General features: G+C 36.9%; 1 protein-coding gene across 3 annotated transcripts; it reads right to left on the reverse strand.

The window, feature by feature from the left end:
- Positions 1 to 1048: 1048 nt before the first annotated feature.
- Positions 1049 to 18205, reverse strand: LOC123312918. Of its 3 annotated transcripts, none has more exons than XM_044897505.1 (14): positions 18071 to 18205; positions 14762 to 16625; positions 13385 to 13482; positions 4715 to 4836; positions 4431 to 4623; positions 3787 to 4155; positions 3309 to 3727; positions 3050 to 3242; positions 2655 to 2997; positions 2400 to 2601; positions 2085 to 2347; positions 1872 to 2028; positions 1484 to 1688; positions 1049 to 1321 (listed from the first exon to the last, which is right to left on the reverse strand). In XM_044897505.1, the coding sequence occupies exons 2-14, from the start codon at positions 16549 to 16551 to the stop codon at positions 1164 to 1166; spliced, it is 4512 nt and encodes a 1503-aa protein (XP_044753440.1). In that variant the 5' UTR covers positions 16552 to 16625; positions 18071 to 18205; the 3' UTR covers positions 1049 to 1163. The 3 variants fall into 3 exon arrangements, with proteins under 3 accessions (XP_044753440.1, XP_044753439.1, XP_044753441.1); XM_044897504.1 differs by lacking the exon at positions 18071 to 18205 and adding an exon at positions 17615 to 17926; XM_044897506.1 differs by lacking the exons at positions 13385 to 13482; positions 14762 to 16625; positions 18071 to 18205 and adding an exon at positions 6757 to 7634.
- Positions 18206 to 18371: the final 166 nt, after the last annotated feature.

Raw genomic sequence — 18371 nt, forward strand, 5'->3', positions numbered from 1 at the left:
AGGAAAATTAGTAAAAGTGCCCCAGATATTATCGAATTTGTTCGATGAAATGTAAACAGAGGTGCGTCATTTTATATTTTTACAAAACCTGAAGGTTATATTCTCTCCTTGTGTCTCAATTAACTGATTCAAGAATTATCTCAGAAAAATTCATTTTGGAAATTTAGTTTTTGAAATAGGATGAGGGAATTTAGGATTTACTCTTGGAATTCTACTGATAAAATATCGAAACGAGCAAAATACCACAGTATTTTTTGAAATTTTTACAGTTTCATCATGTTGCGTGGCTTTTCTTAGATATGATGGCTATTCTTTCTCCTTATCTATATCCCTGCGCTTTTTTAATGTTAAGTTTGTTTATTGAATAGCCATCGATGAAACTCCCAGTATCTTTCTGATATGTATCAAACGATTTTTTTCGATGTTGAAATCTGCATTTTTTCCTTATTTTCAATTGTTAAATTTCGGGAATGAACATGAAGAATTCTGCCTGGAATTTTCGGTTCACTGCAGATTCCCAAAGAGAAAGAATCATCCGGACTCTTGGCGATCATGAGAGTAGGTATTGCCATCTATCGGTGGTTCACTGACTTTAGATCCAAAGTAACAGACCTTTTTCCTATTATTGCCTATTTCTTTGAATTTTTCGCGGCTCTTTCGTACTATCTTTGAGTATTAAAATACTCAATGATATTATCAAAGATTAGTGAGTTAACTCAGTATTCTGTAATGCTCTCCAATGCCCTTCTTAGACACGTCCTCAAAGTCCCAGTGATTCAAACGCAGCCTAATCTTTGTTATGCACCATTAAAATTTATCATTTTATGGACAAGAGTGTCACCAATCGTTGGTCTAGAGAAGTGGATATTTTAATCTTTTGAAATTAATCCAATTTTTTTATACCTTGTATTTTCGCTCATCTTTCTTATTGAAAATTGATAATATACTCTCAATCTGTGAGTATAACAATTTTGAAAAGACGAAATGTGAATTCGATTTCGATTTTTTTTAGGAAGAGATTAGGATCACACATAAAAACGATTTCGAATAGAAAATATACGTTTTATTGAACAATATACATAACAATAAATCAATTCAATGAATATACACATAAAGAAGTAAAAATATAATATCACAAGTTTTCCAGTAAAAAAAAACGTTGACTATGATTTAGTTTTTAGATAATTCTCAGAAAACGTCAGTAATCTATACCTCTGCTTCAGGTTTCTCGCTCGAACGTGTGGATTCGCGATTTCAGCAGTGTAATTGGCCGGAAACCAGCCTGTTTGACCATCTCTTATTCTTTCACCCTGGAACCACCCTGAAAAAAAAGAAAAAATTTTTTTTTCCATTTTTTCATCTACGTGTATATCGATCACAGCACACTTCACCCTTCATGGGAAGCCCGTATATATTTTCGACTCGATCATTTGGTCTGTTACCGATTAATTTTTTTTTATCATGATAAGAAAGAATTACTCACCATCCGCCATTTTTCTCGAAACGTTGATGACGTCTCCCTTCGACAAATTCAACTCATCTGGCTGTTCAGCTGTGTAGTTGTGGATCACAGTGACCTGCGGACAGTCCCAGCACTCGTACAAAACCTCATCGGGATCTTCGGATTTTGGAGGCGAGAGTGCTTCAATCCATCGCTGCTTGTCACTTTCGCTACTGCACGACAGCAACTGAAAAAAAAATCGACGGTATTCCAAAGTACCCTTTAAATATGGCCTTTCTTAGGCGAAGACTTTATAAATCCCTAGTGATTAATGAATGTTGACAGATCACATCTGTGAATAATGGCTCATAATTCCCTAGTGATTTATGAACGTCATAATGATCAAGGAATCCGATATATTATGACTTACAAATTCGACAGTTTTCTTGTGTTGATTTTCCAGCAGGGTCAAGAAAAACAGATATTTTCCGGTCATATCCTTTCCCGGTAAAGACAGCAATTGTTCTGACGTACTCAGTTCCGTGAAATTTCTGGAACAGTAATGTAATACTGTGTAGAGACCATCGCTGAAATATGAGATAAAATTAGGACCTTTCTGTTGGCGTTGGAACCGAAATTCTACCTCTTAGGTTTGGCCACTATGAGAAGATCGTTGAACAAGAACAGGTTGAGCGTGGTCTTCGAGAATTTTTTTCCAAAGGTCAGTTTGATCTCTTCGCTTTTGGGCAGCATGTGAACCACACCACCTGACCTGATCAACCACCTGTTCGGAATTGCCAATTCTATGGGAGGGACCCCTTTTCCAAATTCCATCTTGGACTGGATATCCAGCATTTCTCTCTCACGTTCCTTGTTTCTGGCAGCTTCGTTGCATTGACTCACAATCTGGAACAAAACGAGGTCAGTCTTCGATCATAACCCCAAAAATAATCCATACCTTGCTTATGGTTGCGAGAACATATTGACAAGTTGAATACTCAGGGTCGTGTGGTTCCAACCGCTTCAAAACGGCATCGAGGAGTAAAGGCCATCTGGTTATCCTCTGCATCGGTAGCATCAAGAATGAATACAGGGACAAACACTGACAAACTGGACTAGCTTCTAACTGTTTCAAGGTATCGGAAAAAAACGTTCGATCCCTAAAACCGAAACAAGTTTAAAAAGTGAAAGAGAAATCGCAAGGACCACGTACCTCAATTTCTTCATCATTTGATCTAACAGCGTGTGGTTCTCGCAATATGGAATGTATACGGAAAAGTCTTCTTCGGCGTGTTTTTGTATAATATCACAGACTCCATGCAGCAGGATGTTGTCCTGCCAGCATTTCTCTAAATCTAAGATCAGTTTGTCAGAACTCTGCCTGACGGCTTCGATTTTACCGAAAAGCAAATCGTACTCGGAATCAGTCAAGGTTATCTTCAGATTTTTGATGAAGTGGTCGTTCAGAACGTTCAAGGAGTTGAGATAGGAGGCTTCGGAAGTGACCATTTCGAATTTGGCCTCTTGTAACTTCTTCTGTTGCGAACTCAAGGTACCTATACGAATATGCTGGTTAGGGTGAATCGAAAAAGGTACAGAAGAACTTACTCAATACTGAAGACTGTAATACTTCTGGTATCTGACACCAAAGGGTTTTAGTGAAGGCCAAAGAGTTCCTCTTGGAGCTGACTAGTTCCATGGCAGACGGTCTAGATGGTGGTCTGAGTTCTGTATTGGATCTCCTCTCAACATCTTCGTAATTATCTGAATCCAAGTCGGAGATTCCATTGTGACAAGCGTACTGAAAATGGATTTAAGGGGATGTAAATATTCTGGCCACTAGCTAAGTTTACCACGACCAACTTACATCTAAGACAGCTGCGTCATAAAACTGGTACAAGGGTTCATTCTGCAGCCTCATCTGTATGTCTTCACCTGGTAAACTAACGAAAGAAACATCAGTCTTGGTCCCGTTGCTATTCAGACTATTTACACTCTCATTATAATACGCGTTTTCGTTTTTCAGATTGTAATATTTCTCGCTTGTCTCTCCTTCCGGACTATTCCTACTAAGATCTGTTCTGATTGTGACGTTGGTGTTGGTACCGCTGTTTTCCGCCGAGCTGGTACTTGGTGTGCTTGTCGAGTTCTGGTATAGACCTATCTCGTCATACCAACAAGTGTTCGGTCGTTTTTCTTTCTGGACTTTTAATTCCGGACTCTTGCAAAGGTTGACCTCGGCATACCAGGAAGTGGTACGTCTCTCCTTGAAGGCTTTCTTCAGTTCTAGAAAAAATCACGAATCTTATGAAGTCTTCAAGATAAGTCAGGATTGTGTAAGTTACCTTCACTCAGAGGTAGAATAGGAGCTGGTGGTGGAGGTTCTTGGGGCCTCACCAGCTTATTCCTTGAATTCCTATCGATAGGAGACAACGATATACCACTGTCATCTTCCAGTTTTTTATCGGGGTACTCATCGTCCACGTTTATGGTCGGCGTCAAGTAAAAAGTACTTTTCCCCTTGAAATTGGACGTGATCTCACTGGCCTGCTCGGGCGACATGATGATGCTTCTCCTGATCTTGTTCAAAAAGCCCTTCCTGTTCAAATTCTTGTTCTTCTCGTTGTTGAGGTCTTCGGCGCTGGTCAGAGGATTCACTTCAGAAGTTGGCGTCGTGGCCGGGGTCCCATTAACATTAACATAGTTATTCTCCACTGCAAACAGACAATTGATCGAATTAACGTAAGCGAGAAAGTGTAAAGATCACTGCTTGCGAGTAGATTACGTGTACCGAGGAGGCGCGATAAGAATTTTAATTTGTAGAGAAAGAACGAGGAAGACGTTGTATAATTGATGATCTGTTTCGATAGATCGAGAGTCCACGTTATTGGAATTTTGAAATTCTGAAGCTTCCTAGTCTGGATTTAGGGTTAAAATGTGAAGAGAAGAAGAAACAAAACTAACTTAATCTGGATAAATTCGAACCTACCTTCACTGACATCATTTTTGGATTTTTTTCTTGCAAGTCTGGTCAGAGATTTCGATATATCGTTCCTTGTCATGGACAGGTTTTTGGTGAACTTCCTCATGTGTTTGCTAGCGGAAGCGGCCAGTCTAGTAAGCACGTCATTTGAATTTGGAGCAGCAGGAAGTGGCAGATCGCCATTATTTTGTTCGTTTTCCTGAATCGAAAAATGAGAGAATTTAATCGAGTGAAAAGAGAGTGGGTTCCTGCGATGTTCTTTTGAAACATGTTACTGAGGTAGTACTCACCAAATTCTCGAAGGAATCATCTGAATCTATATCGCTGGCGAATGAATCGTAGCAAACTTCTGGCTCTTCATTCTCCGAATTCTTCAGAGTTTCGTAATGATGATCAGAGTCGCTATCAGCTCCTGCAACGTAAAAATAGAGTCAATATCGAACTTTCAACCATTTCGATGCTCATAGTCATAAATTTATTGATAAATAAAAAAAATCTTATGATTGACCCTTTTATGGAACTCAACTCAACTCTCAACCTAGAAACGTCAATGAGAATTGATTATTCTCATTCAATTGACATCGTAACAGGTACAGAATAAATGTTAAGAGCTGACCTGAATTGGTTGCTTCATTACAACAATTTTTCATAATTATATAACTAAGAGCTCTATCAATTACTCGTCATTTATCCGTCCGATGCTTCGATCAAAGTTCTTCATTTCTTCAGCAGGTGATTAATTGAATAATTGGTTCCGTTGATATCTCAAAGAAGAGTTTTCTCAACTTTCTTTGTTATCTCCCGTATGGTGTTCGCTTTCAGAGACGCATTTACATCGATTCATTTCCATTTCACCATTCATTAATGTTCACATTATGTTTTTATCATAAAATAACAATGCATTGATAACAATCGAAATTAATATTTTAGACGGTAAAAACGGGGAAATTTATACTCTTCACTCCTACACAAATAGAATTTCAGACTTTCTAACGTTGCAAAAAAAATTAGGCTGTGCTGAAATTTTCGTTACTCACGAAAAAACAAACGATTTTTAGCTAAAATAATCTGGTAAATGGGTGGAATGTTTGAAAAGCTTCAATGGAGAGTCGAAACTGGGGAATTGATCTCGAAAATAGGTACATATCTCGGAATCTACGGATTCTGGAATGAAAGTATGGAAAAAATTTGAAATAAATGTGCAATTTTTCCCTAAAATTAAATCGCTTAAGTTGCTAACTGAGTGTTGGTGTTAAACATAAGTTTAATTCTGATTGACTCCAGTTTAACTGAGGGAGAAATCTTGTTCGAGAATAGAATTCTGCAAATGCATAAATTTCTGTTTTTGTTGTTTACACTGTCGTCGTATACCTAAGTGTTCAATGTCCAATTAAGGTGTTCATTTCCGCAGCTTTACTAGGAATATTATAAATATCTATCAGCTTTGGATGATTATTATGAATCATTGATAAGTAATGACAAACGATGAGATAAATAAAAATAAGTTTTTAATTGTAGTTGATCACTTAATCGTAGAAAGATGCATAGGCATCTTCTCATCAATAAAAACTAGACTCTAACAAGTATAATTTCACACAAAAATTTCAAAATTTCGTATTAAAGACACAGATTGGTACTGAATACGTTTATATTCCTAAAAAGTATTTTTTCCAGATTCCACCACTTTCCTGTGAACGTGGAAAATATGACGTAAAACCATAACAAGAATCCAAAAGTGGACATTCATGTCTACCTACATAACAGTCAACAGGTATAATAACATATACCCGGTGTAAACTGTAACTGGATTGTTGCTTTATAATCCATTACGTCACCAAAATATCCAAATGAGTAATCATAGACCATATAAGCAAATTCAAGGTATCAATATTTGGTTAGCGAGACCACATTATTTTTGAATGAAATTTTTTTGACTAGGCTGCTGAATCTTAGCATAAGTTTTCGTTTTACCAGATTGGCAATTTAGTTATGAGTGGTAATAAATTTAATGAACCTAATGCAAGGCTCTTGACTGAGTTATCTTCATCTAGTCTGCAATTCTTAAAGCAATATTCTAGGTAGGGTACAGAGGCATTAATTTTTCGTCTGCTGCATCAATTGAAGAAGATCTTTCTTTTCATTACCAACAATCATCCAATAAACATCGCTAATTGTTATTCGCATCTTCTGATTCATTGTGTTCAGAATATGACAAAAGATTCGGACCTTGGAAACTTCTACAAAAGCTTCACGTCCTGTAGGATAACGTCAACATAAAAATTATGTTCAATTACATGGGGATTGACTTTATTGGTCAGGAATTGCTGTTTACCTATGTAAAAATTCACTTCTTGACTCTCGAGGCTCTCCTCGAAAATCCTGCTGACCAGCTTCGGCAAATCTTTGGTCCTTCTGATTTCCTCGCATCTCAAGTCCATGTTTTCATCACAGTCCTCAATGTTCTTTTGGGCGTCGGTATTCGACACCACGAATTTGCTATTTTCGTCATTATAAGCGAAAAACACGGCGGTAGGCGAGCACACAAACACTTTATCACCCACTTGTCGCCTTGGTTTTCGACCGACAGTGGTGGCTCGCACTGGGGGCACTGGGGGTGATATTTGACTTCTGGCGAATAAAGAAACAGACCTTTTGTGGGTTTCTCGGGCAGTCATTTTTCATTTTGTGACCCTCTAATGAAGCTTCCAGTTGAGTATCAGTACCTTAATGATATTTTGATCGAACTGGTTTCGTTAGGTGTTTTTTATCTGTTCAGGGTCGTGGTTCTTCAAGGGAATATCCTGGTACATTTTGGGGTTTCACAGATTAATACACAACACATCGATGGAAAAGTATACGAGGATTTTCCGATGGTTCACAAAGAGCGAAGCACTTTCGGATTTCTACACTGAAAATTCAAGGTAATAACACACTGTTCACAAAGAGTTAAAAACTGAACAAGGTGCCATATCCACTTCAGCTGCCATGACCAGATACCTTGACTGTTGAATGCACGTCTCCCGGAGTATTGCAATGGTACTTTCACTTCTTCATCAACCGAACGCTATCATCACGGCGGCATCCCAATAACCCGCGAAAAATTCGAAATTCCTAGATTTCGAACTAGAACTGTTGCTTATGACGAAATAACAGGAGCGGTACTGAATAGACGAATTTTTTTAAGGATCTGAATTATTCTGGATTCCTTCTGGAAGACCTTGTAACTCCGAGATTTTCATAAACGAATCGGACTCGTCATTGGTGGTAGTTAAGTGGTCCCCGGAACCGACCGATGTTGACCGATGTTTCGTTATCGTGAGAGCGATTCAGTAGGGTCAGTGCGTAAGTATCGGATGGATAGCGTCATGGTGAATGAATTTGATTGGGGGAAGGGGAAAAAGCTGCTCAGAAGGTTACTTAGTTGGTATTGGCGAATGCGCAGCGGTAGAATTTTGGCGGAGGCGAGTTTTGAGATGATACTTTATTCCTTAGCGATTCCGCCAATTTTAGGAGTAGGATGAATGTTCCCAAGTAAAAATTGAAAAGATAATCAACACATCATGCCCTATTCCATGTTGGTATCGTCATTGAGTAATACTCAATACTTGAGGTTTAATACTCAATGGTTATGTGCAAAAACGGTTCTTTCAGCTCAATTAGAATGTAGAATTGCTTATATGGTGTAGAGGTATAACTCTGATCATGAAATTAGCTCATTTTTGAGAAACCACACGGAGTCAGCCAGTGTCTCTTCCGGAATGCTCTATTGTTGTTATTGAATAGGCAGCACACTTGTTACAGAAAGGAGCAAGTAATCAAGTATTGTGAATAATGGAAAAGTAGTTTCAAAAAACAGTCTTGAATTTAACGGGCGATTCTTTTCAAAAGTATTCTTGTCATATTATTTCTTTTAGTAGCTTCTGCTCAGATACAGCTGCCAGAAGATATGTAGCACCGATAAAGTAAATTTTAATTTTTTCTCAGAAACCAAAAAACTGACAGAAATTGAATTTTTTCGCAACTATTCATTTACATCCTGTATAATGATTTCGTGAGCGACTCTAGAGGATTCGAAAAATGGCCTTTTCGTCCAAACCGCTGCATCTCGCTGGCCGCGAAAGAAACCAAATGAAAATAGAATAATCAGACCGTGGCTAGGTAAAATTTTTGGCCCTGTAGACCTATCTAAAACGTATCCAACCCTTCGATAATGTGGGAGAGAAAATGGAAAACCACGAAAATGATTTAGATCGTCGAACAACTTCCATTTTGCCCAGCCTATATACTGCGTAATCTCATAATTCCTGGTGAATGGACCATTCATCCATTCATTCAGGCTTTACAGCCAAAAACGTTTCAACAATCCTTTCGCAGAGCTCGAGACAAGAAAGTCTTTTTCCATCACAAAAATCCACGTATATTACCCAAGCCCCCAAGCGATCATGACTTGAAACCATTGCAGCGCAGTCCTTAAAATGAGGCTGCACCATTTGTCGTACTTCCCGCAACATAATCTAGCAATGTTCAGAATAATTTAACCGTAAAATGTATAATGCATTAGAGAACGACAGAATCGACGTTGTTGGTGTAGGACTCGAAGAATGAGCTCGTCAAGTCGTTAGTGCAACGAATTAGAACTTTTTTCTGCGCTGAGATGATGATGATATTCGCAAATATGGTCCTAGAGCTTACCGCTATCCACGTGATTCATATAGGATGAGGACGTGTTTGAGTCGTATTGTTTGATGGAGAACTGTTAATTTTGAGAAAATTAGGTTAATCATTGTTTTCTTGTTTGGAATCCTTGTTTATCTAGGATGTCGCAACTGTTTTTCTCACGATATTTGAGTTTGAGAACAATGCGTGGATTTTAATTTCAAAATGGGTAGCTGAAGGTAGCTCGTCTTTCCTTGACTGGATACAAGACATAATATTTCACCGATTGAAAATGTATTGCTTCAATGAAGAGAAAAACTGAATCCTTCACTTATTTTTGAACAAATCATTTTGGGGCCAATAAAAAAATTATCGCGTGAACTAATTAGCCTTACAAAACACCCTGAAATTGACGTACATGCCTACTGCCAGTACTACCTCGCGTTTCCGGTGTTTCAGTAGCACAAATACCATAAACTTTCTTTTCCTCGTGCGTTGAATAACGCCCACATAAGTTTTCCAGCTCACGGTGATTTTCGCAACCCATCTCGAGAATGAAAACAAACGAAATCTTGGTTACCGGACTATGGTTTTCTATTAATAGACGATTCTATGTCATCGAGGATGATTCTCACGTCCAAATTGCGACCTTTCATGGTTCTGACTTTATCATTTCATTATATCAAGTTGGCATGCTAGGCGCGTACGCCCAGTCAAGGGAAGTCTTCGGTTGACGGTCGATTGTTTGGTGTTCTATTGTTTTATGGCGATGGTTTTCAACGTGGGTTATCCCGCATCCATCGATGTCCATATTGTGCGGATAAAAATGAGACCCAAAGGCCTCCGGCAATAAACCACAAATCCGCAAACGATCTTTATGATTTGAGAAACAATAAACATAATTCCAGTCCAATCTCGATGATCTGTATTCAGTAAAAACTGCTTTTTCTCCGTTTCAACCTTCCATTTTTATTTTTCGATCGTTCAACTTTCTACAACTCCCTGATAATCTGTAGTTTTTTCACTTATGTAGAAATATCCAACAATGAACTTGGGAGAAAGGTCCATTCACGAACAAAATCACCTTCACCTCCTTCACAACCATCAATATTCCATTCTTCGACAATTGTCTGGCGATTTAATGATTTGTGGCCAATCCCATCGGACATTTGGACCATTGACTTGATTGTAGAACGTACGCGAAGAAAAGAGAAATCTTTTTGGTTCTTTATTTTCGATATAATGATTGTAACACGAAGAAAATCCTCACATGAAATTTTTACAGAGTCAAGGTTGTTGTGACATGTATAGTTTCCAGAAAGAAAAACGAATAATAAAGCTGTACGATCTCTAGACATTTTGAAAGTCTTGTGCATTCTCAAGTATTCGATTGGCATTGATCAATTCATCATCAGGGGATGTGGGCAAACCTCAAAGATTCCAAATATGAATGTAGTATAGGTATTACGAAGATTTCGTAAATAACGAATTTGAGGTTTGAAAGGAGCTGTAGGCTCACTTTGTCAAGGATGTGGGTGTTTTGATACTGATTTCAGGCTCGTGTTCCACCCGTGACCAAAGTGTGACCCAGTAATAGGAGGCCAAATTCAGAGATACAAAAGAGATACCTATTCGTACAGCTGCTAGTACAGCTGTCAATTCCGGAGTTCGGCTCCCAGCTGACAGTTTTTGCAGATCGATGTTAGTCAGGAACTTCAGCTCCCAAAAAGGATCACAAGAATCCATCTGCGGACACTGATATAGAAAATACCTTTTGAGGATTCCAAAGATTCAGATTTTCAATTAAATCTGGTTGATGTAGGTATATGAAGAATAGAACACATCTGCTTCTCCTTTTGAAAAGTGAAGATATTCAACATTGAAGGTTTTTCTTATGCTAGACGCTTTTCAAGAGCGTATAAATTTTGGGGAATGAAAACACATAAAATAATTACCAGTCTTTATATCAGTGATGACTGATGAGGAAATGTAAGCTAATGTGGAAAATACTCAAGATTTCATCAGTATGGATACATTGTTGAAAGTTGATCTGGGTGGGTGTGGAAGATAATACGATAAACCTGTGATTATAGACAACATTTGGAAAGTTATGTGGAAGTTTCCATCCTCAATTGATGAAGGTATCTTCAATACGCGTTTTGGTAGAAATATAGGAAGCCCCAACTCTAGTTAATGAACGAAATGTACCTCTTTCATGATTATGCAAACATAATTTGTGATAATCTTCAGAATTATTGGTGTATACGCTCAAGGGTACTTTTGCATAATCCAAACGTTTTTACCTCGTTATCCCATTGACCCATTAATGAAGTATCGAAACAATAGGAAACATATAAAACGAGTAACGAGTACAAGCAATTCAATATGAACTTTTCAACGATTCATTCATTGCGGTCTCAAGTTTACAAATAAAACCAAACAGAAACAAGCTTTCAATGCGAATTGCAATAACATGCAGGAGTGTGTGTATCGCAATACACCGTTATAAATTACCGTAAACACCATGAAGCAAATCATAAAATTATTCAGATTGAAAATGACCAATCCAAGTGGTTTCCAGAAGGAAAAATTGCTTCCCCTACTGCTGCAGTTGTGCAAGAACACTCAAAGAGTTGCATAATATAGTGGCAGACTATTTATTACCAGATTCTATATAGCTCTATATTTATCCAGCCTCTAGATAACCAGAAATAGGTACAGAAACAATAAAATTTTCTCACATTGATGTACATAGATAACAGTTTACTTTTCGAAAACAATATATCTCAATACTTTTTGTGTGGCAGAGGTTTAAGACTTTTCTCCTCTGTTCTCTTCGATTTATGCTCATTTAATTCAATCCAACTTTCTACCTCGTTTCTAACTGACTCTTATTTACTTACATTTAGATATCTGGAGTGATTTAAACGATATTAGCTGCGTTAAATCGAGTGTGACTAAAGTTGGTTTGAATATTTTATTACCATTATTCACAATGGATTGATGCAATTTCCGAGGAAGGAATAGTTGCTAGACTATTGGAAGTTTGACCATAATGTGTAAAAAAAGGGTTTTGCAATAGGGTCGAGAGATCACATATTCTACCCTGAATTACTGTATATAGAACAGATATAGATCAGTTTCTTTCCGGGTGCCCCATGTACAAATTGAAGGTCACCATCCATTCACAATGGGATTTTTCGACAACTAACATCAGCACATTTTCTTGGAATTCAGAACAGTTCTTCAGGTGCGTCGGTGAAAGAGTTCAACATACTTCATGACTGGAATGGTGTTGACTTGCAAATCAGCAGTCATCGCTTTGAGAGGACAATGGGCATTTCAAATAACTCATTTAAAATTGTGTAGACTATAAAGAGTTATATGAAACGCCACTCATGTTCTGCTGTTTACTCAAGCAGTATTCAATTGAATTATGAAGAATATGCACATCTGGTCACTATATACAATGGAGTAATGTAACCAATCAGAATCGAGAGTGGTTGTGACATCACACAGTGGTAACAATTTGAATTGATTTTGGAATTTTATCGGTAAATAGCTAAGAACAGAGAATTTTTTGAAATGTTTCCAATATTTTATGCGCGATTAGCTTGATAACAATAAATTATCGTTAATACTTTAATAACTGCGTCTATAAAATTTATTGACCTAGATCACGTTGAATGTCAATAAAATTTATTGGAGAGATACCAATAATTGAAGATGAATAGATGCTTTCAACTGAATGGGAAAAAGTGTTCAACAGATTCTATGCTGTATTTCATTTATGGATATCGGAAAGAATTGACGACGAAAACGATCGAAGATTTTGAAATGTACTTAATTCATCATATAGTTCCCTAGGGTATTGATGTATGGCACCTGAAGAAGATTATTTTCTCACACTTTCAATTACCTATTTTGCCATTAAGCATGTGAAGTATTTGCGAAATACCATGGAAGAAAAGATAGTTTAATTCTGCAGATAATCATCGAACAATTGATACTTGTTAAATACTATTTCATGAACGCCTAATCATAAAGTCCAGAAATAGTTCCTGGATGGAACGCCCACTTCAATAAAAGTCAGTTTGTTCTGAATCTTATCTGAAGATGCAGTACATCCTATTGCGTTTAGTCCGATGACCTACAACTCATTAGAATGATCTCTGGGGGTCGGCTTTTAATGTACACAGTTGTTTACCAATTCAGGCCGCAAATTCATGCCATTTACTCTATAAGTTAGTGTATACTTTCTCCACATAAGATCATAATGACACATAATATTCTAAATCACTTACCGTGGTCGGCGGATGCTAATTTTGAAGTTTTATTCCAATGTTGTCTACACTGTTCGGACCATGAGCTGTTTTTCTTGTTTTTCACAGCTTCCTTGATGCTTGAAGAGAAAAATGTCATTAGTTTTTTCTTACGGTGGAGTGAAAGGCGTCTGAAATTGGAGGAATTTTCTGACCACACATTCAAAGCTCATGTGGTTTGGAATTTTGAAACATTATAGTGATCTACTTCACCGATAACTCTGGAATACCCAAAGTTGTGGGATTTCGATTTTCTTTCTACATTTCCGATGAATACATGGAAGCCTAGAAAGTGATGATGATTTGCCGAATAGGTATATGTATTGATTCCTATCATTTTTCGAAGGTCTGCTATATTGGAAAATTAACCTATTCGAAATGGATCATTTCCATTTTTTGTCATAAGTAACACTCCCTTTCGGAAATCCAGCTTCACCAAGAAATTTCGCTAATCAATTAAGGTGAACTGGGAGTGCTACGAATTTTCCACGAATTTCTTCTCTGTTGAACGATATCAGAATCTGAATTTTACGACGTTTATGGAAATTTAAATATCTGTTTACGTCATCAGTTTAATACTTCATAGAACTAGAGGTGATAGGACTGTGATAATAACAATTATAAATTAATGTGTAGGTACTATATTCGTTTATTGGCCAAATAATTAACCTTTGAAATGAAACAAACAATGAATAATAAGTCGCCCTCTGGAATTTTTGTGGTGTTCTCATTCTCAGATAAAACAAAACGAATTACCTTAAATTTCAAGGCCGTTGCAAACAGTCATTTTGCGCGAATACTAATGAAAATTAACGATGGATACAATGGTTGGAAAATAGACATAAACTCGAGCATAAACTGAACCCAGATTGGGTTAACTTCGTGAGGTTTCTTCTACAAGATCAAGTGACCAAGTTTCATGGCTCTAGGGTTCCATGAATCTTCAAAAATGCAGAAGGAGTACGTGCTACCCTTGTAGATGATGACTCACAACTGTTTGAAATACGTATTTTCCACCATTCTTCAATGAAAAACTGATCATGAAAAACGTATTTTATTTTATGTTTTTATATCTTCTGATAAGCCCTTGTGGTTCTAATAGAAAATTACTGCAGTCAAAATCTAAGAGTTCTAACTTAGATAATCATGACTCAATGAAGTGATAATGCAGTGGTTTTGGTTGAGAACTTCTGTTGTTATCGGATTATTCAATTTTGTGCTCATTAAGCGTGAAATATCTGTATGAATGATTACTAATTATTTATAAGCTCATTTGTAATTATGGTATACCAAAAAACTCTCAGAGTGCCATCTGAGTGGAGTAAAATGCGAATGAATATCGATAACAAATATACTCACATAAAGATTTTTGATCCACCATCATACTCGTTCTCGCTAACGTCTACCCACTCACTTTTATCACTAAAACTGATATCACTCGTAGCACTACTGTTGTAGATTGTTCCATCGTTCCAGCTTCTTAAACTTGTCCCATATAAACTGTTAGTTTTTTGTTCACTCGACACTATAGATCCAGATATATCCTTTTCAAAAATTTCTTTTTTCTCACTCGACTCTCTGAAATAAATACTCTCATAGTTGTTTTCCTCGTTCAAAATAGTCGAATTGGAGTCGTTGTTGTAAATCGACTCGTAGCAATTAGATGCAGATTCCTCTATTTTCTCTAAAGGTAGGGCTGGTGGTGTTTCTGGTAAGGGTTCGCTTTGCCTGGTACAGGGGAGTGTTTCGTAAATATTCTCAGTTCCGTTGCTTATGAACTCATACGGGTCCTCTTCTTTTTCTGTTTTCGATTTGACATCTTCGTAATCCGCTTTCAGATCGAAAGGTTCGTAGCCATCATTCTCATCCAGCTCTTCATAATCCTTGCCATCGCTTGTGGCAACCTTTGGTAGAGTTCTGAAAGGAGGTAGATCTGATAATTTCTCTTCGTTGGTTGAATTTAAAGCTGCAACTGATGTTTCGATGTCTTCGTAGGGTTTTGATGGACTCCTGTTCCATAAGAATGAAGCATTCGGTTTGAAATCTTGCTTTGCTTCTTCTGTCTCTAGTTGTAATGTTGGGAAATTTCTGCCAATAATATCTGTAACGGAATAGCACGATTCTTCCGTTTTGGATGTTTCAATTTCTTCTATAATAAGATTAACCTGAGATTCTTCAGTTCTTGTTTCTGAATTTGATTCCTTTTCCCTGGAGGGTTCTTTTGGTTTGTTCAGCCTTGAAGGTAAGGGTGGAGGTGGCGATTCAATATCACGTGAACTAGTAAAATTTGATTCATCCAAAGCCACATAAACTATTCCTGGTTTACTTTTCGAAATTTCAACAATTGCTGGTGTTGAATCTTCAACTAAACTTATATCCTCATATATTTTTAACCCAGATGGAACTGTTATATCTGGCTTACAACTTTTTCTTCTATTCGTATCACATTCTGGAAATTCCCGTAAATCTATCTTGTGTAATTCTGTCATGCTTCTTTTGGTAGCTGCAGGTTGAAAATTTTTCTTCTCGAAATTTTTAATCGCTGCTTTAACGAAACCAGAGGAACAGGAATCCATATCTGTAATTTTTTCATCTTTGTTCCCCTTTTCATTATCTTCAGTTCGAATGTGTTCTTTCAATTTAAGTTCTGCTTTGATATAAGAGGGTTTTCTTCTAACAGTCTGTAACTTAGTTTTCTCGTCTAAAATTGGTTTCTTCTTTATGCTAGGTTTACTCAGTTCCTTAGGGATTTGTTCGTTTGTACTATTAGAATTTGTATTCTTCATTGTTTTCTTATTAGGGTTGCTGTTGAAACTGTTCAATCTCTCTACGAATTTTCTAATTTTCAGTTCTTCTCTTGGAGCATTGTTTTTCTCGATTATTTCGTTAAATTTTGAAGTGAGCTCTGCCACGGTAGTCGCTGTTATTGTTGTTTTATGAAGACTCGAAGTGGAGTTTTTACGATACGTGGACGATACTTTTCGCACTTTGAAACTGATTTTTCGAGATTGTTTCTTTTTAAACGTCTCATTCTGCTTGGATTTTTCTTCTTCTATGGGTTCTCCACGAAGGTCGTCCAGAAATCTGTGCCTTGAGTCCTCGATATTCTGTCGATAGTCGTCTCTTCTCAATGGAGACCGTATCGCCATATCGAAAGAGCTGGATTTGAGGAAGCCATCAATAATATTTTTTCAATTTCTCCGCAGGAGGATCTACCATGAACCTGAAATGAATTTTTTTTTTAATTCATTACATATGAGTGTGTATTCAAGGAAAATTTGGTCTTTACTTCTTTATTATTTTTTTTATGATTGTTTTAGAAAATTATTCAATTATTATTATGTTGTTCATCATAGTTTCATAGTCTGCGTCAGTTTCACTGATACATAAGTTGTTAGCTTATGTTTTCTTGGAAATCTGGGTGAAGAATAAATTTCTTCCATCAATGGATATGACTCAAACATTGGTTGCAGTTGATAAATTGTTCTATCGACTTCGATAAAAAATCCAATATCAAAGAACATTAAACCCTCGAACAAAAGAGTTTATTATTTGCTAAAGTCCTGATAAGGAAAAGATTTTGAGAACCATCCATTCGTTGATGTTTTATCCGACTCTTTGTGATCACAGATTTATTTTTATGATTTCATCTCCGACAGATAAATTGAAAACTAGTTGGTCGACTCTAAGAGATGATCAGGTGATTGGTATTCCACGTATTTCTGCTGAAGGTGAAAGATGAAATAACTCGAATGATTGATGTGGTATCCAATAAATGATGAAATGGTATATTGGGGATTTCTATATGAATATGAGATAGAGTGGTTGAGGATAAAATTGTCAATTTGCAGAAATCTCAATGAATATTTCAACCTTTAAATTTGTTCCATTCAAAGTTACATTTGAAGTCATTTTTCCTTTGAATGGTATAGGTACATGTTAGTCATAATTTTTGAGCAGAGTTGTTCTTATGGAATTTTAAAGGGATTGAAATTGTTCTTTAATGATAAGTTCTTTAGCATTCCAAATATTACACAAATTATATTTTACAATGAAAAATAAGATTGGCATTTTATAAGAATTATACTACGCCTTTTAAAGAATCTTGTGAAAGGTGAAAAGAAGTTATTTCATATTTTATCGTACAAATATTTGTTGAAAATCAGTTTGACATGAATTAAAAGATCAACAGTTCAATTTTTAGAAAAATACCATTATCATCCACTTCGTGCACTCAAGAATGCGGTCCAATATTGACCATGGTCCTACGGAGTTGTATATATTGTAAACCAACGTGAATGGAATTCCATTCAGAGATGCTGCAGCATCCAAAAGGACCGTGACGACACCGTAAACTAGAAAACGACAAAACGCGACTCTATCAAGAGGGCATTCACTGAAGAAAAAAACTCAAGTTCACTTATTAAGCTACGAGCCCACAAGGCACCACTTTAACGAGTTCAATTGTTTCTGTGGACACGATTCATTGAACCTATCACATCTGCCGGATTCACGACTGAAGCACATATCCACACATATCATTCTGTGCTTTCGGGGACCAAGTGACTCGTTTCTGCTCGGTCTCTCTCGTAAGCCTACTTCGGTTAGTTGCGTAGTCGATTGTACTTGATAAACATTCCGCAAAACGGTCAATTTTAAAATGTTTACCTTAAGAATATTGATGGCGAGCGATTTGCGAAATACCATTCGGATTTCACCACTGGTAATTATTGTAACGGTCAATCATGACTGGTCAGTTGAAGAGTGAAACACTGAGCCTCCATTTGACACGAGAAAATGAAATTCATATGCCAAAAATTGAACAAAACAGAGATTCTTCTCAGACATGGACATGCGCAGGTAGCTCCTTCGTCAAAAGTATTTATTTTTCATTATTTTTAATGATGCGAAAAGCTGTTGTCTTTCATGTGCAGATACACTCTAATTTTTTCCTGTTTTCTCGCAGTTT

The sequence above is a fragment of the Coccinella septempunctata genome, chromosome 5, assembly GCF_907165205.1.
Source record: "Coccinella septempunctata chromosome 5, icCocSept1.1, whole genome shotgun sequence".
Classification (NCBI taxonomy): domain Eukaryota; kingdom Metazoa; phylum Arthropoda; class Insecta; order Coleoptera; family Coccinellidae; genus Coccinella; species Coccinella septempunctata.

Coding starts and splice junctions, on each gene's coding strand:
- LOC123312918 (XM_044897505.1), bottom strand. CDS start 16,551: ATGGCGATACGGTCTCCATTGAGAAGAGACGACTATCGACAGAATATC. Junction 3,243..3,308: donor ATGACGCAGCTGTCTTAGAT/GTAAGTTGGTCG, acceptor ATCCATTTTCAG/TACGCTTGTCACAATGGAAT. Junction 1,689..1,871: donor ACAAGAAAACTGTCGAATTT/GTAAGTCATAAT, acceptor TTTTTTTTTCAG/TTGCTGTCGTGCAGTAGCGA.